Source organism: Vombatus ursinus, unplaced genomic scaffold (genome assembly GCF_900497805.2).
Source record: "Vombatus ursinus unplaced genomic scaffold, bare-nosed wombat genome assembly UNPS02005236.1, whole genome shotgun sequence".
NCBI lineage: Eukaryota > Metazoa > Chordata > Mammalia > Diprotodontia > Vombatidae > Vombatus > Vombatus ursinus.
In genome coordinates this window covers 973937-991185 of record NW_020945014.1, presented here as the reverse complement: position 1 = coordinate 991185, position 17249 = coordinate 973937, and the positions used below count along the sequence as shown (strand labels likewise).

General features: G+C 45.9%; 1 protein-coding gene across 1 annotated transcript in view; it reads left to right on the top strand.

Annotated features, from left to right (window-relative positions):
- The window catches only part of ADGRB1 (adhesion G protein-coupled receptor B1), a 204560-nt gene that overhangs the window by 146337 nt on the left and 40974 nt on the right, over positions 1-17249 (top strand). The window contains exons 21-22 of the mRNA XM_027845202.1: positions 3499-3568; positions 8903-8969. Coding sequence (XP_027701003.1) covers positions 3499-3568; positions 8903-8969 — 137 coding nt within the window. The remainder of the gene's footprint in view (positions 1-3498; positions 3569-8902; positions 8970-17249) is intronic.

Genomic DNA, 17249 nt, shown 5'->3' with positions numbered 1-17249 from the left:
GACAGACACTGACAAGCTGGATTGCTTCCAAAAGATGGTGATCAAATAGCAAAAAAGACCAGAGACCATGACTTATGTGCATCCACCGAAAGGATGGGGATGTTTAATCTGGGAAAGAGAAGATTAAGTGGGGTCATCGTAGCCGTCTTCATTCTGATTATTCCTTGGAGAAGAGGGATTCCACTTGCTCAGACTGGCTCTAAAGGGCAGCACTCGGTACAGTCAATAGCTAGAATTTGCAGAGAAGCCGATGTAGACTTCGTCCTTTAAGAATGACTTTGTAGCAGTGGATAGAGCACTGGCCTAGGAGTCATGAGGACCTGAGTTCAAGTCCAGCCTCAGACACTTGACACTTACTAGCTGTGTGACCCTGGGCAAGTCACTTAACCCCATTGCCTAGCCAAAAAAAAGCCTTTCTAACAACAAGAGCTCTCCAGAGGTGAGATAGACTGCCTTGGGAGGTGGCAGGTCACCCTTGCTGGTGATTTACAAGCAGAGGATGGTTATGGTGGTGGTGGTGGTGGTGGTGGTGGTTCTGCTGTTAAGAAGAGATTTCTCTTCAGGTACAAGTTGGACAAGATAGTCTTGAGATCAGTTAACAAACATTTGTCAAGTGCTTAATATGTGTCTGGTACTGGGGACAGGAAGACAAAAATGAGATGGTCCTTGTCATCTAGGAGATAATGTGCTATTGGAGGAGACAATCTGTACACACATAAGCATTCACAAAGTCTGCACAAAGTAAATAAATGGTAAATTTGGGGTAGCGGAAAACTAGGAAGTGTTTGGAATCGGAAAGTAGATGTTACATGATGATATATAAGGTGGTACTTGAAATGAGCTCTGAGGGAAGCTAGACACTCTAAGAGGTAGAGCTAAGGGGCTAAGGTAATGCTAGGCATCGGGGATAGCCCATGCAGAAGCGTGGCGATGAAAAAATGGAGTGTTGTGTGTGAAGAACAGCAAAAAGAAAAAGAAAAAAAAGACTAGTTTGGCTTGACTGCAGCATGGGTAAAAGGGAGTAATTGTGTAATAAGCCTGGAAAGGCAGCCTGGAAACTGATTGTGATGGACTTTAAATGTCTAACAGAGAAATTAACATCTGATCCTAAAGGCAATAGGGAGCCACTGGATTTTATTGAGCAGCAGAGGGACATGGTAAGACTTGTGGTTTAGTGATATCATGTTGGCAGCTGAGGAGGAGTGAGAAGACCTGAAGTGGGGAGACCAATTTCAATAGTGCGTCCAGAAGGCGATGAGGGACTGAGCTAGGGTGATGACTCTGCAATTGGGGAGAAGTTAGGTAGACAAGACTTGGCAAATGAAGGGTGAGGGAGAGTTAATATTGGATGTAGACTCAGGTTGAGGATATGGACGCCTGGAAGGATAGTGGTATTGACAGAAATGGGAAAGTTACGAAGAGAGGTAGGTTGAGTTGGCTTGGCTTGGCTTGAGTTAGAAGGAATAGAGATAATGAGTTCTTAATCAAGTTGGAAGTATCCAATAAATATTTGTGATATGGGACTGGGACCCAGGAGAGATATCAGAGATGGACATGTAGTCATCTTTGTAGAGATAATAACTGGACCCATGAGAGTTGATTAAGTCACCAAAAGAGAAAGTTCAGAGACAGAAGAGAAGAGGGCTCAGGACCAAATCTTGGAGTACATCCGTGGTTAGCAGACAAGATGATGATGGTCCAGAAAAAAGTGACTGAGAAAGAGCAGTCAGACAACTAAGAAAGAGCAGTCACAAAAACCCAGAGAGGAGAGGATGGCCAGTGAGAGAGGGTGACCAACAGTGTCAAGTGATGCTGAGAAAGAAGTCTGGAAGGTTGAGGATGGAGAAAGGCCCATCGGATTTGTAACTTATGCAATCACTGCTATCTTTGAAAAGAGTAAGTTACTTCTAACTCTGGAACTCCTTGAACTCTAATCCCTCTTCTGCTAATCCCTCTGTCTACTGCATGACAGCCTTTCAGATTCTTAAAGAAAACTGTTATGCTTCCCCACCCCTCCACCCCGACATCTTCTCCAGGTTAAACATCCCCAACAAAGTTTCGTTTGGCCTGGCCTCCAGGAAAACCCCAGGGCCCTAACCCTGATTTACCAAAGTCCTTCCCAAAGTGTGGTGCTTGGGACTTAACACAGCCCTCCTGATACACTCTGACTAGGGCACAGCATAGCAGGACTCTCTCCTTTCTTTCTCTTTTTTTTTTTTTTTAACTATCTCCTTTCTCATTGTAGTATTGGGTATCTCTTAATGCTGCTCCAGTTCAAGTTTAGGGTTTTGGCTTCCATGTTATAGTGTTGGCTCCTATCAAGCTTGCAATCACAGAATTTCAGAATTTTATTATTACAATGGATTCCAACAGCCATAGAGTTCAACTCGTGCTTGGAAAAACAAAACAACCCCCCCCCACCATTGGGCAGCTAGGTGGTATAGTGGATAGAGTGCCAGGCCTGAAGTCAGGAAGACTCATCTTCCTGAATTCAAATCTGGCCTCAGTAATAGCTGTGTGACCCTGGACAAGTCATTGAACCATGTTTGCCTCAGTTTCCTCATCTGTAAAATGAGCTGGAAAAGAAAATGGCAAACCACTCCAGTATTTTTGCCAAGAAAACCCGAAATAGGGTCACAAAGTCAGATACAACTGAAAAACAACTAAACAACAACAATACTACACTACAACAGACCAGATAAGTGGTCATCTACACATTGCTTAAAAACCACCTATCATGGTAAACCTCTGGAGGTAGGTCGTTCCACTTTTAGACAGCCCTAATTAGGAAAGTTGGTACTGACCCACCCCTCTGCCCCTCCCCCAACCTTCAATCTTAGTTTTCTCCTTTGTAATTTCCATTTATTGCTTTTCATTCATCTCCTTGGGTCTAATTGCTCCTTCACATGTTGAAACTCTGAGCCAGCCCTGAGCACAGCCCCTCCACAATGCAGGTGCTAAAGAAAGGAAGTGAAAGTTCTTCTGATGCTTAAAGATAGACATCATGTTCCCCCTAAGTCTTCTCTTCAAACATCCCCAGTTCCTTCAATCTAATCTCATATGGCATGGGTTTCCCTCTCCTGGTTCCCTTCCCCTATATGTTCTTCAGTTTATCAATCAATCAGCATTTATTAAGCACCTACTATGTGGCACTGTGCTAAGATTATACCCTTCCTCAGTTGTGGTGCCCAGAATTAAGCATAGTATTCCAGATGTGGAGTGCAATTCACTAAGACCTTCAGATCCTCTTCACACAAACTGCTATGTAGCCAAGCCTCCCCTTGTCTTTCTGCAGTCCACTACAGGACTTTACATTTTTATGGTTCCCCAACTTGACTATCACCCACATGATCAGGCTGTTGAAATTGTCACAGATTCTACCTCTGGACATTGAGCTGATGGGGTTTGTGGTAGTGCATGAGAGGGCAGCTGGATAACAGGAGGGGTGAGGAAGCTGGGATCTGACAATACCTTCATTTTTGGCATTTCCCTCTTTAGGGCTTCCTGCTTTGGTCGTGGCCATTTCCGTAGGATTTACCAAGGCTAAAGGCTACAGTACGGTGAACTAGTAAGTATTGAGACATCGCCTCCCTTCCCCCTCCCCATGCTAGGACTCTGCCCCCAGTTATGGCTCAGCTGAAGGCTGGAGAATGGGAGTTGGCTGGAATACTCATTCTCCAACACAGACCCCTTCAGGTGGTTTCTCTAGTCATTCATCCATCAAATATCTCCTGGGCACTGAGCTCAGGGATGAATTAGACCTGAGCTCATAGTCTAAAGGGACTAATGGGAGGGGATGAGAGACCCAAATGCTGGAGACTTCATGATATCGAAAGAAATCATTGAATATGGACTCAGAAGACCCGAGTTCAAATCTCAAATCCTTTACTAGCTGTGTGATATTGGACAAGGTTTTTAGGGTCATCGGATCAGAGATTTAGAGCTGGGACGGATCTCAGAGGCCATGTAGTACAGCCCCTTCATTTTTTAGAAGGAGAAACAGAGGGCCAGGGAAGTTAATTTGTTCCTCTCTGAGCCCAAATTTCTCCAGCTGTAAAAGGAAAGTGCTGGGTTTGTTGTTGTTTAGTTGTTTTTCAGTCGTGTCTGACTCTTTGTGACCCCATTTGGAGTGTTCTTGGCAAAGACACTTAAGTGGTTTGCCATTTCCTTCTCCAGTTCATTTTATAGATGAGATTAAGTGACTGGCCCAGGGTCACACAGCTAGTAAGTGTCTGAGGCTGGATTTGAACTCAGGAAGATGAGTCTTCCTGACTCCAGGCCCAGCACTCTATCCACTGTGCCTCCTAGCTACCCAGCTGTTGGATTACCTGACCTTTAATGTCCCTCTTGGTTCTGAATCCTATAAAACAAGATAGATGATCCATGCAGCCATGTGACCTTGGGCAAATCACTCTCCTTTGTGAGTCTCAGTTTCTTTATCTGCAAAGAGGGACTCGTGCTATCTGAGCCACTCTACTTTAAAGGTGAAGAAAATATTTTACAAGCACCTCAGAAACCTATTCTTAGATAAAGTAAGGGTGGGATCAATGCTGTAAGATAAGAGACTCTGGGTTATGGGGGCCCAGAGGAAGGAGAGAGCTTTTCTGATTGAAGAAGAGTCAGGAAGGCTTCTTGGGAGAGGTGGCACCTGAATTTAGCCTTTGAAGGATGGGTAGGATTTTAGCAGACAAAGCTGTTGGGGAAGATGTGAGAAAGAGAAGAGGGAAAGCATATTTCAGGCAAAGGGAAAAAATCATCAGCAAAGGCAAGAAGTGACAAAGTAAGACTTATGTTAGGAAGCAAGTAAATTGGCCATAAGAACATAGGATTTAGAGCCAAAAAGGACCTTGTTGAGCATCGAATCCCATCCTCACCTTATTTCAGAGTTGCTGAGTGAGATCTAGAGAGGAAAAGTGACATCTCCATAGGTGGACAGATAGTTAAGTGGCAGAGCCACAACTTGAGTGACTAATGAGTGATTGAACATCTATTAAGCTCTTACTACATGCCAGGCACTGTGCTAAGCACCAGAGATACAAACACAAATAAATGAGACAATTTCTGCCCTCAAGGAACTTACATTCTAATGGGGGAAGACGATACATAAAAGGGAGCTAGAAAGAGAATGATGACACACGTTGGCATTGGCATGGTTTGGAAATGGATGGAAAGTAACGTGGTCTGGTTCCTGGTAAAAGAAGATGAAAGTTTCCTCTCAGAGCTCAGGGTCCTAGGGACAAAGTCCGGGTGCTGGGAGAGGGAGTGTCTTTCAATACCAAATTTAGTGGAAGAGTCTGGTTCATTTTTGTCTTAATACTGCCAACACCAAGGGCTGGTGCTAAATAAATGAAGTGAGTTTCCATTTAAGTATTTTCTTTGGCTGGAGCAATGTGAAGGAGTGAAGAGTTAGAGGCAGGTTGGACCCAGACCATGGGGAGAGTCTGGAGTGCCAGTATGAAGAGTGTGGAGATGTGTATATATACATATACACACATCTACATATACACACACATATATATATATATATGTGTGTGTACATTCATTTGTATGTCATCTCCTCTGTTAAATTGTAAGCTTCTGGAAGGCAGGTACTGTCTTTTGCCTCTTTTTGTATCCCCAGAACTTAGCAGAGTGCCTGGCACGTAGGAGACGCTTAATAAATGTTTGCTGATCCACTGGACTTTTTCCTGAAGGTAGTGAGTCACTGCATAGATGTTCTGAGCAAGGGAGTGACTTGAGATTCAGTATGGGAGAGTGGAAAGAGCAAAAAGGTTTGGGTTCAAATCCCACCTTTGATGCTTACTACCTGTGTGATCTTGGACAAGTTTCTGGGACTCAGTTTCCTGCTGTGGAAAATGAAGGAGGCTGGATTAATTGGTCTCTGAGGTCCCTTTTGGCTCTAAATCTATGAACCTCTGATCAGAGCTGGGCTTTAGAAATATGACTCAGGCATATTGATTTAGAAGGAGAGAGACCAGCAGCCAGAAGATGAAGTAGGAAACCATTGCCATAGTTCGGTGGGGGTGTATTGAAGGTCTGGATTAGGAGGACAAAGACAACAGGGCCTCAGAACCCATAGGAATAGTGGTGTAGTCATCGTTCCAGCATCAGAGAGACGGAGGTGAAGGAGGAAGGAGGATTTAGAGAGAGGCAGTGCTGGCTTCAGTGAGGGGGCAGGAAGATGATGAGTATGGCATTTGGGAGGAAATTGGAGAAGCAGAAGAGAGAGAAAGGAGGAAGCCCAAGGGGGATATCAGGAGCCTGGGATCTTATCGGTGGGGCACTGGCTGCCCACGGCATCACGCAAAGAGAGACCTCGGCACCTGGGCACCAGCCCCTGCTGATGTCTGTGATTCAGGCAAAGGGGGGCGGAAATGCAAAGACAGAGGGGGAGAAAAACAATAACAAGAAAGAGACTGAGAGACAGAATGAGACAGAGGAGACAGAGAAAGAGACAGAAACAAAGAGAAAAAATGAGGACAAAGACAGAGCGAGAAGCGGAAGCATGGAGAGAGAGAAAGAGGGAGGGAGGGAGACAGAGGGTGAGTCAAAGAACGAACCAGAGAGACAACAGGAGAGATACACACAGAGACAATGTGACTGAGAGAGAAAGTGGGACACACACACACACACACACACACACACACACACATGCACACGCGCACACACACACACACACACGCACATACCCATCTGTATAATGGCGAAGCAGACAAAGAGAGCAGCGTAAGTGCCCCAGTGCTAGAGCCAGCTTTGTGTGGTGGGCAGTTAAGAGACTTGGGTTCAAAAACTAACCAGCGCCATCTTGGACAAATCCTCCCTGGGCCTCAGTTTCCTCATCTATAAAAAGGGGCTAATTTTTCCTGAATTGACTCCTTCGTGGGGTCATTGTGTGGAAAGGGCTTTATAAATTTTAGAGCTAAAAAGAAATGGGAGTTATTAGGTTTGCCAAACGAGAGAAGGGTCTAGAAAACCTTTTCGGAAGATCTAATATGCTTTATTATATGGATCCCAGAATGTCAGAGCCAGAAGAGACCTTAGCAATCATCTAGTACCGCCAATCCATCATTTTACAGATGCGAAAATCAAGGCACTTTACAGGGAAGTTGGGGACGGTGGAAAGAGCACTGAATCTGGAGTCGGAGGATCTGGGTTCAAATTTTACCGCTGATAACTCTCCGTGTGACTCTTCTAAAGTCTCGGGGCCTCAGTTTCTTCATCTGTAAAATGGAGGTGTTGGATTGCATGACCTCTGATGTTCCTTTCAGCTCTGAATCTATGATCCTATGACTTGCCGCGATCCCATAAGGAAATAGTCAGGCACTGAGTCCAATTTCAGGGCTCTTTCTGCCTCTCTGTGGGTGTCTTGTTTCCATGATTTCCCCTGCCTTCTACCCCAAGCAAGGAGTGACCCAGATTCCTTCTGGCCCTGAATCTCTACTCAGCTCATGGCGGGTGTCAGATTGGTCATTCGAGCCAGAATGAGGTCGTGTAGTTCAATCCTTTCTTTTTATAGATGAAAAGAAATTAAATATGAAGAGTCAAATGAGATAATGCAAATGTTTTGCAAAATTTAAAGTACTATAATTTTATTTTTTATTATTTTTTGATAATTATTGATGTTTGCTATTAGAGTCAGAGTAGATAGGTGGTGTTGAGAATAGAGCGCCAGACTCAGAGTCAGGAAATTTATCGTTCGGTCGTTTTCAGTCGTGTCCAACTCTCCATGACCCCATTTGGGGTTTTCTTGGCAAAGATACTGGAGTGGTTTGCCATTTCTTTCTCCAGTTCCTTTTACAGATGAGGAAACTGAGGCAAAGAGGGTGAGGTGACTTGCCCAGGGTCCCACAGCTAATAAGTGTCTGAGGCCAGATTTGAACTCAGGAAGGCGAGTCTTGCTGATTCCCAGCCCGGCGTTCTGTACACTGTGTCACCTAGCTGCCTGGTTACCGACATCCTACTAGCAGAAAGATCAGAGTACTAGTATGGAGTGTATCCTGCAAAATGATCATCATGACTGTTCCCCAGAAATAACCAAATTCTTTTAATTCAAGCAACTTGAATTGTGTCATAGTCCTGGGCTCTGAGCCTTCTGGCCTGCTCCAGCTTCCTGTGTAACTTTAACTAGGTCACTTGAACTGGGTGGAAGTGTAGGCCCTTGGAGCATTTCCCTGTCAAGCCTCCCTCTCTTCTTCCCGACCCAAGGGCCACTCCCAGTACTTGGGGTAGAGCGTTAGACTTGGGACCAGGAAAACCCAAGTTCAAATCCTGCCTCAGAAACTTGCTAGCTGTGCGACTCTGGAAGAATCACACAACCTTTCTTAGCCTCGGTGTTCTCATCGGTAGAATGGGGATGACAGAAGCATGCGGACGGTATAAGTGAAAGCTTGTCAGAGTCCAGGGACCAGAGATGGAGTTCAAAGACATGGTGTTGGAGAGATGGGGTGGGGGGGCGGGTGGCGCAGCACGGGGCCATGACTGTGAAGAAAAGAGCCAGCCAAAATCATGCTTCAGGGCTCCTTCCAGGATTAGGAGGGACTTTGCTCTGCTCTTATTCCTGCTAAGTTAGGAGATACCCTTGGGGAAGGTCTAGAGGAAATAAATGCTCACCCCAGATTGTGCTGTGTCTCTGCCCTCCTGTGCTCACAAGGTTGTTGTGTAGATCCTAAAGTGTTATGGAAACAGAAATTTGACTCAATCGGGGAGGGCTTCCAGAAGGAGGCGGCTTTGAGAGATAGGGACGGGGTAGACTTGGGAGAGAAACTAAAAAGGCAAGAACTGAGGCAGAATGCCAAGAGACAAGACCAGAAGCTAAGGAAGGGAGGAGTGACCTCATTGGTGGGGAGGGCTGGTGGCCCACCCTGGACTAACCGGCCTGTTTGCTCTGCTCCCTTTCTCTCAGCTGCTGGCTCTCCTTGGAAGGGGGACTGCTGTACGCCTTCGTGGGACCAGCTGCTGCCGTTGTCCTGGTACTGCCTCCCCAGCATGGGCTCCTTTCTGATTCCCCATCGTCCCTTTCTAAAGGCCCTTTAGCCCCCTAGGTCTGATGAAGAGGTGACTTTATCTCACCATCCCCATCCATCCCACCAAAGATCCCAGGCATCAAGAGACCTGGGTTTTAGTTCCCGGCTTTGCTGGGTGACTTTGGGCAGGCTCCTGCTCCTGACGGGGCTGAAATTTTCTCCTCTGTAGAACAAGGGCATTGGTCTGTAAAGGCCCCTCCATCCCCAATAGTCTCTGTCAGAAGCTGCTAACTCACTGTCTGACTTGGGGGTCACCTCAATCCTCTGGGCTTGTTTTTCCAGCTGTAATGATCTCTGAGGCCTGTTCTAGCCCTGGACAATCTGGGATTCTCCTCACTCCTTCCATAACCTTGCATAAGCCACTCCCCCCTTCTCAATTTCTTCACCTGACAGCCTGGGCTCAACAATCTCTAAGGACCCATTCCCACCCGAACAGTCTAAGGGTTGAAATCTCTATAACAAAATATTGCCAAGTACAGACCCTGCTTTAATGAATAGATAAGAACCATTTGTCATTTGCACACAGGGTAATTCGGTTTAATAGGCTTTCATCCTGGGCTTCCCGTACCTAATTTATCTGGATACACATCTGGCCCTGGGCTTAGCTACACAGTGAGGGAGACTAGAGGAGGGGGCTGAGTGACTTACCTTGAGGTCATGCAGTGTGACACTGCTGATCATGGCTATGTTTACTATTTCTCTTATCATCTGGGCCTCAGTTTCCTCCAGTGTAAAATGGGAGCCGTAATACCTGTTCTGCCTGTTTAGGATGAGTTCCTGATTACGTATCATATCTTTCTAAGTTCCTTCATCCCCCTTTCAGTCATTTTCCAGTCCTGTCCAACTCTTTGCGATCCCATTTGGAGTTTTCCTGGCAAAGATAATGGAATGGTTTACCATTTCCTTTTCTAGCTCATTTTACAGATAAGGAAACTGAGGCAAACAAGGTTAAGTGACTTGCCCAGGCTGAGGGAGAGATGTCCTTATCTCACCATTCCCTTCTATCACAACAAAGGTCCCAGGAATCAATGCAACCGGTTCAAATCCTGGCTCTGTTGATGACTCAATGTTTGGCTTTGGGCAAGTTCCTGCTACCCTCTGGGCCTGTTTTCCTCTATAGAAAAAGGGCATTGTTCTGTGTTTGACTGCAGATTAACCCTGCGAGGAAACCCACAGCCTAGTATAAGAATTAAAAAAGACTCACATTATGGTACTACAACATACACTTGTTTCTCCTTTCACTACTCTTAAGACATCTCTGGGTTTAATCAGCAACCCTTCTTTTTAGGGAAACTAATTTAGTAAATGAAGCAGATGAATCAAACAAACTCCAATTCAATTTGATTAAATTCAGCAGGTTTTTATTAAGCACCTACTAAGTGCCGGGCTCCATTTTGTGCACTAGGGATACAAAAACATAGTTGTCCCTGCCCTCAAGGAGTTTGCATTCTAGAGTACAAGACATAAGAATACACTTAGGTAGTACAAAACATATTCCAAGTGATTTCAGAAGACCACTAATAACTGAGCATTTAGTAAGTGCCTACTGCGTGCCTGCCCTTGGGTGAGGCACCATGGGGAGAGACAAAGTTTAGAGAAGAGTCTAGCCCCATCCTTACAGAGCTTTCAGTCTAGCAGCGGGTTATGGCACAAACACAGATAATTCTAATGCCCAATATTATATGATAAGGGTATTGGAGATGTGCTAACAAATTCTGTTGGAAATCTGAGGGGGAAGGTCATTATGGACATTTGGGGTAAAGGAAGGCCTCTTAGAGAAGGTGGAATTTGAGCTGACTTTTAAAGGAGAAATATGTAGGAATTCAAATGGATGGAAGAGGAGGGCATTCCAAGCATTGGAAACAGGATGAACAAAGACCCAGAGTCAGGAAATTTCAGGGTGTATTGGGGGTAGAGGGTAGAACAGTGTGGCTGGAAAGATAGAGCGTGCCCAGATTGTGTAGGGCCTTCAGTGCCAGACCAAGGAGTCCAAACTTTAGACAATAGGAACCCATGTAAAGATTTTGAGCCAAGAAGTGACAAGACAAAAGCTTTACATAAGGGAGATCACTCTGGCAGTTTACAGCAAATCGATAGATTGAAGAAGAAAACAAGACAGAGAAAGAGGGAGAGAGATAGAGATAGAGAAAGAGGGAGAGGGAGACAGAAAGAGAAAAAGGAGGAGGGGAGAGAGAGAGAGAGAGGGGAAGAAAATGTAGAAAAGTCAAGGCTGGAAGTGTTAGAGCTTGTACAAGGGCAGGGTCCATGGGAATAGAAAGAAAAAGAAAAACAAGAAAGATTTTGCAGAAGTGGAGTCAATAGGCTTGGTTAACAGTTTAGGATAGTATCACATGGCCTCCTCCCTCATGGTTGGGGTGTGAGGAGACCTGGGCCTGAGGATGTATACATTATAACCAATTCTGCATAATAGCCCACTATCAGATAGCTCAAAATTTAGCAAATCATGCCCTACCTGCAACCATACACACATGTGGTCAGTCAAGCAGCATTCATTAAGCACCTACTATGTGCTAGGCACTGTGCTAAGCACCAGGCATACAAAGCAAGGTTAAAAAAACAAAAAGCAGTCCTGGCTTTCAAAGAGCTCACAGCCGAACAGGGAAGACAACATGTGAAGCAGCGACGACAAGCAAGATATATACGGGATAAACTGAAGATGATCGGTGGAGGGAAAGCACTAGCATTAAGAGGGGATCAGGAAAGGCTTTCTGTAGAAGGTAAGATTTTAACCTGAGCCTAAAAGGAAGGCCAGGAAGCCAGGAGGCACAGATGAGGAAGGAAAGTCTCAGTCCCTCACTCTCTCTCCTCTCTCTCTCTTTCTCTTCTTCTCCCCCTCTTTCTCTGTCTCTCTTTTGTCTTCCTCTCTCCTTTCTCTTTCTTCACCCTCCCTCTCTTTCCTCTCTCTTCTCTCCTTTCTCTTTCTTTTCCCTCTCTTCCTCCCTCCATCCCTCCCTCTCTGTCTGTCTCTTTCTCTGTCTCTGTCTTTCTCTCTCTCCCTTTCTCCCCTCTTTCTCTCTCTTTTTTCTGTCTCTATTCTCTCTGTCTCTTTCTTTCTCCCTCTCTCTCTTTCTCTCTCTTTTCCCACCCCACTTCTCTCTCTCTTCTTTCCCTCTTCTCTCCTTTCTCTTTCTTTTCCCTTCCTTCCTCTCTGTCTCTTTCTCTCTTTCTCTGTCTCCCTGTCTGTCTTTGTCTCTCTCTCTCTCTCTTTCTGTCTTCTCTCTGTCTCTTTCTTTGTCCCTTTCTCTCTTTCTCTTTTTCCCACCCCCATTTCCCTCTCTTTCCCTCTCTCTCTCTCTGTCTCTCTCACACACACACACACACACATACACACACACACAGATGAACACACTCCCTTTAACCAATAAACATTTAATAAGTACTACACTGTGCTAGGCACTGAGGAAACAAATGAAAATTACGTACTTCCTGCCCTCCTTCTAGCCTTACATTCTAACTGAGGAGATAGACTGTGTGTACACATATATACACATATACATAGATAGAAAATCAACATAAGGTAATCTGAGGAGGGGGCAGCTAGGTGGATAGAGGGCTGGGCCTGAAGTCAGGAGGACCTGAATTCAAATCTGGCCTCAGATACTTACTAGCTGTGTAACACTGGGCAAGTCACTTAAATCTATTTGCCTCAGTTTCCTCATCTATAAAATGAGCAGGAGAAGGAAATAGCAGACCACTCCAGCGTCTTTGCCAAGAAAACCCCAAATGGGGTCACAGAGAGTCAGACATGACTGAAAGGACTGAACAACAATCATTTGAAGAGGAGGAGGCACTAACAGCTGGGGTAATAAGGAAAGGACTCATGTGGAAGGTGGAGCTTGGACTGAACTTTACTGGGGGTTAGGGATTCTCAGAGGAGTAGGTGAGGGGGGAGGGCATTCCAGGCATGGGGGTCAGGCTATGCAAAGACAAGGGGATAGCAGATGGATTGTATAGTGTGAAGGGCAGCAAGAAGGCCTACTTGGCTGGACCATAGAGTGTATTAAGGGGGGGGGTGCTGTCTAATAAGCTTGAAAAAGCGGTCTGGGGCCAGGTTGTGAAGGGCTCTAAATGCCAAACCTAGGAGTTTGTTTTTTGATGGTGGGATTTCCACTGAGAAAGAAAAGGAGAAAAAAAACTTTGCTGGGGCAGAAATAGCACAAACAAACCCGGGGCCTAGGAAAGCCTGGGGCCCATCCATTTACAGGGATTTGGCAAGATCCAATGAGACAGTGGATTTGAAGTCCCTTTTTACGTTATAAAGTGCCATGTATGTGGGAGTTCCACCCTCCCACCCTGCCCCGGCACACATCCTGTACTTTTGGCTCAGGGAGAAGATGCTATGGGATTTTAGAACTGGCAGGTCCTTGGAGATCATAGCATGACTCCCTCATTTTACTGAGTAGGAAACTGGAGCACAGAGATGGGGGATGACTTTCCCCAGGTTGCACAGCTCTTAATGCAGAGCCAGGTCTCCTGACTTCCAGCCCAGGATCCTTGTTGCTCTCTGATGTTGCCTCCCAGGTTCTCTTCCCTCAAGGGTGTGGCGATCCCCAGCAGAGCTCCCTGCATCCTTCCTTCTTGAAGATACCAAAGAGGAAAAACCTAGAGAGAGCTTGGTGGGGGGAAAGACGCACCTTCATTATCTCAGCTTAAACAGAATTAACTTTTCTTCCCTCCTTCCCCCCACCCCCCTACCCACCCCGCAAGGCCCCATTGATGATTCCTCTTTTGGTCTGGACTCTTAACACTCACAGGCTAAGAGAATGTGTCCAGGCCCAGAGGGAAATTCCCTTTCAGTGCCCACCCCACCCCGACACAGGTAGGGCCTGTTTTAAGCCAACCCAGTATTTCCATTTTTCTTATTTTGACAGAACTTTAGACTTAAAAACCAGACAAATCGAGGGCAATTATTCACATCCTTGGCTTTAAGGATGCCTTGAGCATCTGAGTTTCTGTTTACATCTAAGTATTGGTTTACTGATCCTATAACATTGTGACCTGGTGTGAGGTGAGGTGGGGAGGACTGAGGTGATGAGATGAGGGGAAGACAGGAGAGGAGGAGGTAGAGGGGGTGGGGCAGTGAAATGTAAAACTAGGGTATGAGAAGCCCTTGCTCACTGCTGATTGAACAAAGACTAGAACTTGTGAAGAGACAGATTTTGGCTCTACACAAGGAAAAACTCCCCAGTAATTAGAACAGTTTAACTAAACACACACTGAGGGCTACATTGAGAAGCAGTGAGTTCTCCATCACTGGAGGTCTTCAAACGAGGCATTCAGTTCAGTCAGTCAATCAATAAGCATTCATTAAGCGCTTACTATGTGCCAGGAGGGCAGCTAGATGGTGGAGTAGATAGAGCACTGGGTTTGGAATCAGAAAGACTCATGTTCATGAGTTCAAATCTGGCCTCAGACATTTACTAGCTGTGTGACCCTGGGCAAGTCACTTAACCCTGTTTGCCTCAGTTTCTCATCTCAAAAAAAAACTGAGTTGGAGAAGGAAATGGTAAATTGCTCCAGTATCTCTGCCAAAAAAAAAAATGGGGTCATGGAGAGTTGGACATAACCGAAATGAACGAACAGCAGCACTGTGCTAAGGACTGTGGATAGAAAAGCAAAACCATGGCCCCTTCTCTCAGAGAGCTCCCATTCTAATGGGGCTACATCATGTAAATAACCATGTACCTACAAGGTACCTACAGTGTAAATGAACATTCATCTCAGAGGGAAGGCACTAGCTACTGGGAGAACCAGGAAAGCCCACATACAGAAGGGAGGATCTAAGCAGTCTCGGAGGAAGCCAAGGATGCCAAGGAGGCAGAGATGAGGAGGGAGAACATTCCAGGCCGAGGGGACAGCCAGGGCAAAGGCAAGTCATGGGGAGCCAGAAGGTTGTGATTGAGGAAGAGGAAGAAGGCTGGTAGCTCAAGATTATAGGGTCCTTGAAAGGCAATAAGGTATAAAAAGACTGGAAAGGTTAGAAAGGGGCCGGGCTGTGAAGGTCCCTAAAAGCTGCTATAGTTGATTGAGGCGGGGAGGGTGACAAGGTCAGAGATATGCTTTAGGAAAATCACTTTGGCAGCTGAGTGGAAGATGGATTTGGAATGGGAGGAGTGGAGACAGGACAGCAACCAGCAGAGGATTTCAGTGAGCCGGGAAGGAGGTGATGAGAGGCTGCACCAGGATGGTAGCCACGTCAGAGGAGAGACGGGGATGTATACAAAATAACAAGGATTGGAGAATCCCCCTCGAGCACATTTGGAATTCAGTGCTCCCTTCCTAACTCTGAGTCTTGTTTCAGTGATCCAATAAAGCATCTCAAGAAGGAAAGGGGATTGTCATGAGGAAATAGCATTCAGTGTGTACACATTCCTCCTTTGCACATGTCTCAAGCCTGCTGGGTGAATCACAGCGCACCTGGGTTTCCACAGCATCGTTCCTCCTCAGCCCACTCTAGACCCTTGCCTGCTGGCTGTGGTCCTTAGGAGAGAATGCCCCAGCTCCCCTAGGACAGCTGTTGCTGAGAGAAGGACAGAGCAAGGTCGAAGACAAAATCCTTTCTCAGGTTTGGAGTCCCAAGAGAGGGAGGCAAAAGTCTGCTTATCCTCTGCTCTGCTCAGACCAAATCTGGGGCACTGTGTGCAGATGTGGGGGCCATGTTTTAGGAAGAACTTGAGTAAACCAGAAGGAGGAGAGGACCAGAGACCAGGCCATGTGAGAACCTATTGAAGGAAACCAGAATGTTTTGCTTGGGAGAAAAAAAAATAAAGACATAGGGCATAAATGAATGTGCTAGCTGTCTTTAGGCATCTGAACGGTTAAAGATAAGACTTGCCCTGTTTGGCCCTAGAGGGAAGAACTAGAAACAGTAGGGTGAGAGCAGGCTGAAGGTAGGGCAGTCATGAGATCATAGGCTTAGAGCTGGAAGGGATTTCTGAGGTCATCAGGTATAACTTCTCTCATTTTTTCAGATGAGGAAACTGAGGCACAGAGAGGTTTGCTCAAGGTTACACAGCTAGTAGGTATCTGGGATAGGATTTGAACCCGTCTTCCTGACTTGGAAGTCCAGAATACCACAAAACATTGCCTCTGTCCCTGAGGTAGAGTTCAGATTAGCATTTCTTAACAATAATAGCTGCCTAACAATGAATGGTTCTTGCTCATGAGGTGATGAGTTCTTCATCCCTGGAGTTATCCAAACAGATCCTGGCTGAGAGATAGAATCTCTGTGTGGTGGTTTCAAGTCTCAGGTCTGCTAATTACTAGTTGTAGGACATGAGTAAGTCAATTAATCCTCTAGGACTCAGTTTTTCCATTTGCAAAGTGAAGGGATGGGGTGTGGGGTGGGGAAGAACCTGCAGCCTTGAGGCCACATGTGGCCTTCTAGGTCCTCGGGTGTGGTCTTTTGACTGAGTCCAAGTTTTACAGAACAATTCCTTTTATTAAGGGGATTTGTTCTGTGAAGTTTGGATTTAATCAAAGGGCCACACTTGAGGACCTAGAGGGCCACATGTGCCCTCAAGGCCACAGATTCCCCACCCCTGGATTAGACTCTAGCCTCCAAAGTCCTTTCCAGCTTTAACATTTATTCAAAGATTCTAGAGGGTTTTCTTGTATTGGGTAAGAATGGGAGGTGGGGGGAGTGGGGGCAGATAACCTCTAGGAGCCTTTCCAATGCTGAGATTCTAGGCTGGGGACCAGTTCCACTGTGGGTCTAATCTCCTTGGGTCACTACCCTCTCTCCAAATGCCTTCTTTTCTTAGACTGCATCTCATCCTATCACCCTCATTCCTCGAAGGCACTGCAGGAAAATTAAGAGTGTGCCATGCATATTAATGGAAAACCTGTACTTTATACATCAGATATCCTGGGCCCTGGAGCACTTTCTTGGGAGCCCTGCCCCAAGGGAGTTATTTTTATTTCCCTTTGACAAAGTTCTACATATGCATTCAGTGCCAGCCTCAGAAAGGGAGGGTAAAGGGGTGGAGGCGTGAGGGATCAGGAGAGAGAGAGAGCAGAGAGAGAAAATAGGGCCGGGAGGAAGAAGAAGTGTTCTGTGTAGGTCAGGCCTCAGAGGGTTGATGCATTGGTCTGGGATCTATGTTCCTGGGTCTCTGTTGCTCCAGAGATTTGCGGTGACCTTGGACATGATGCCTCTTTCCTGACTCTCTCCCTTGTCAGAAAACGAACAGGTTTCCTAATGTT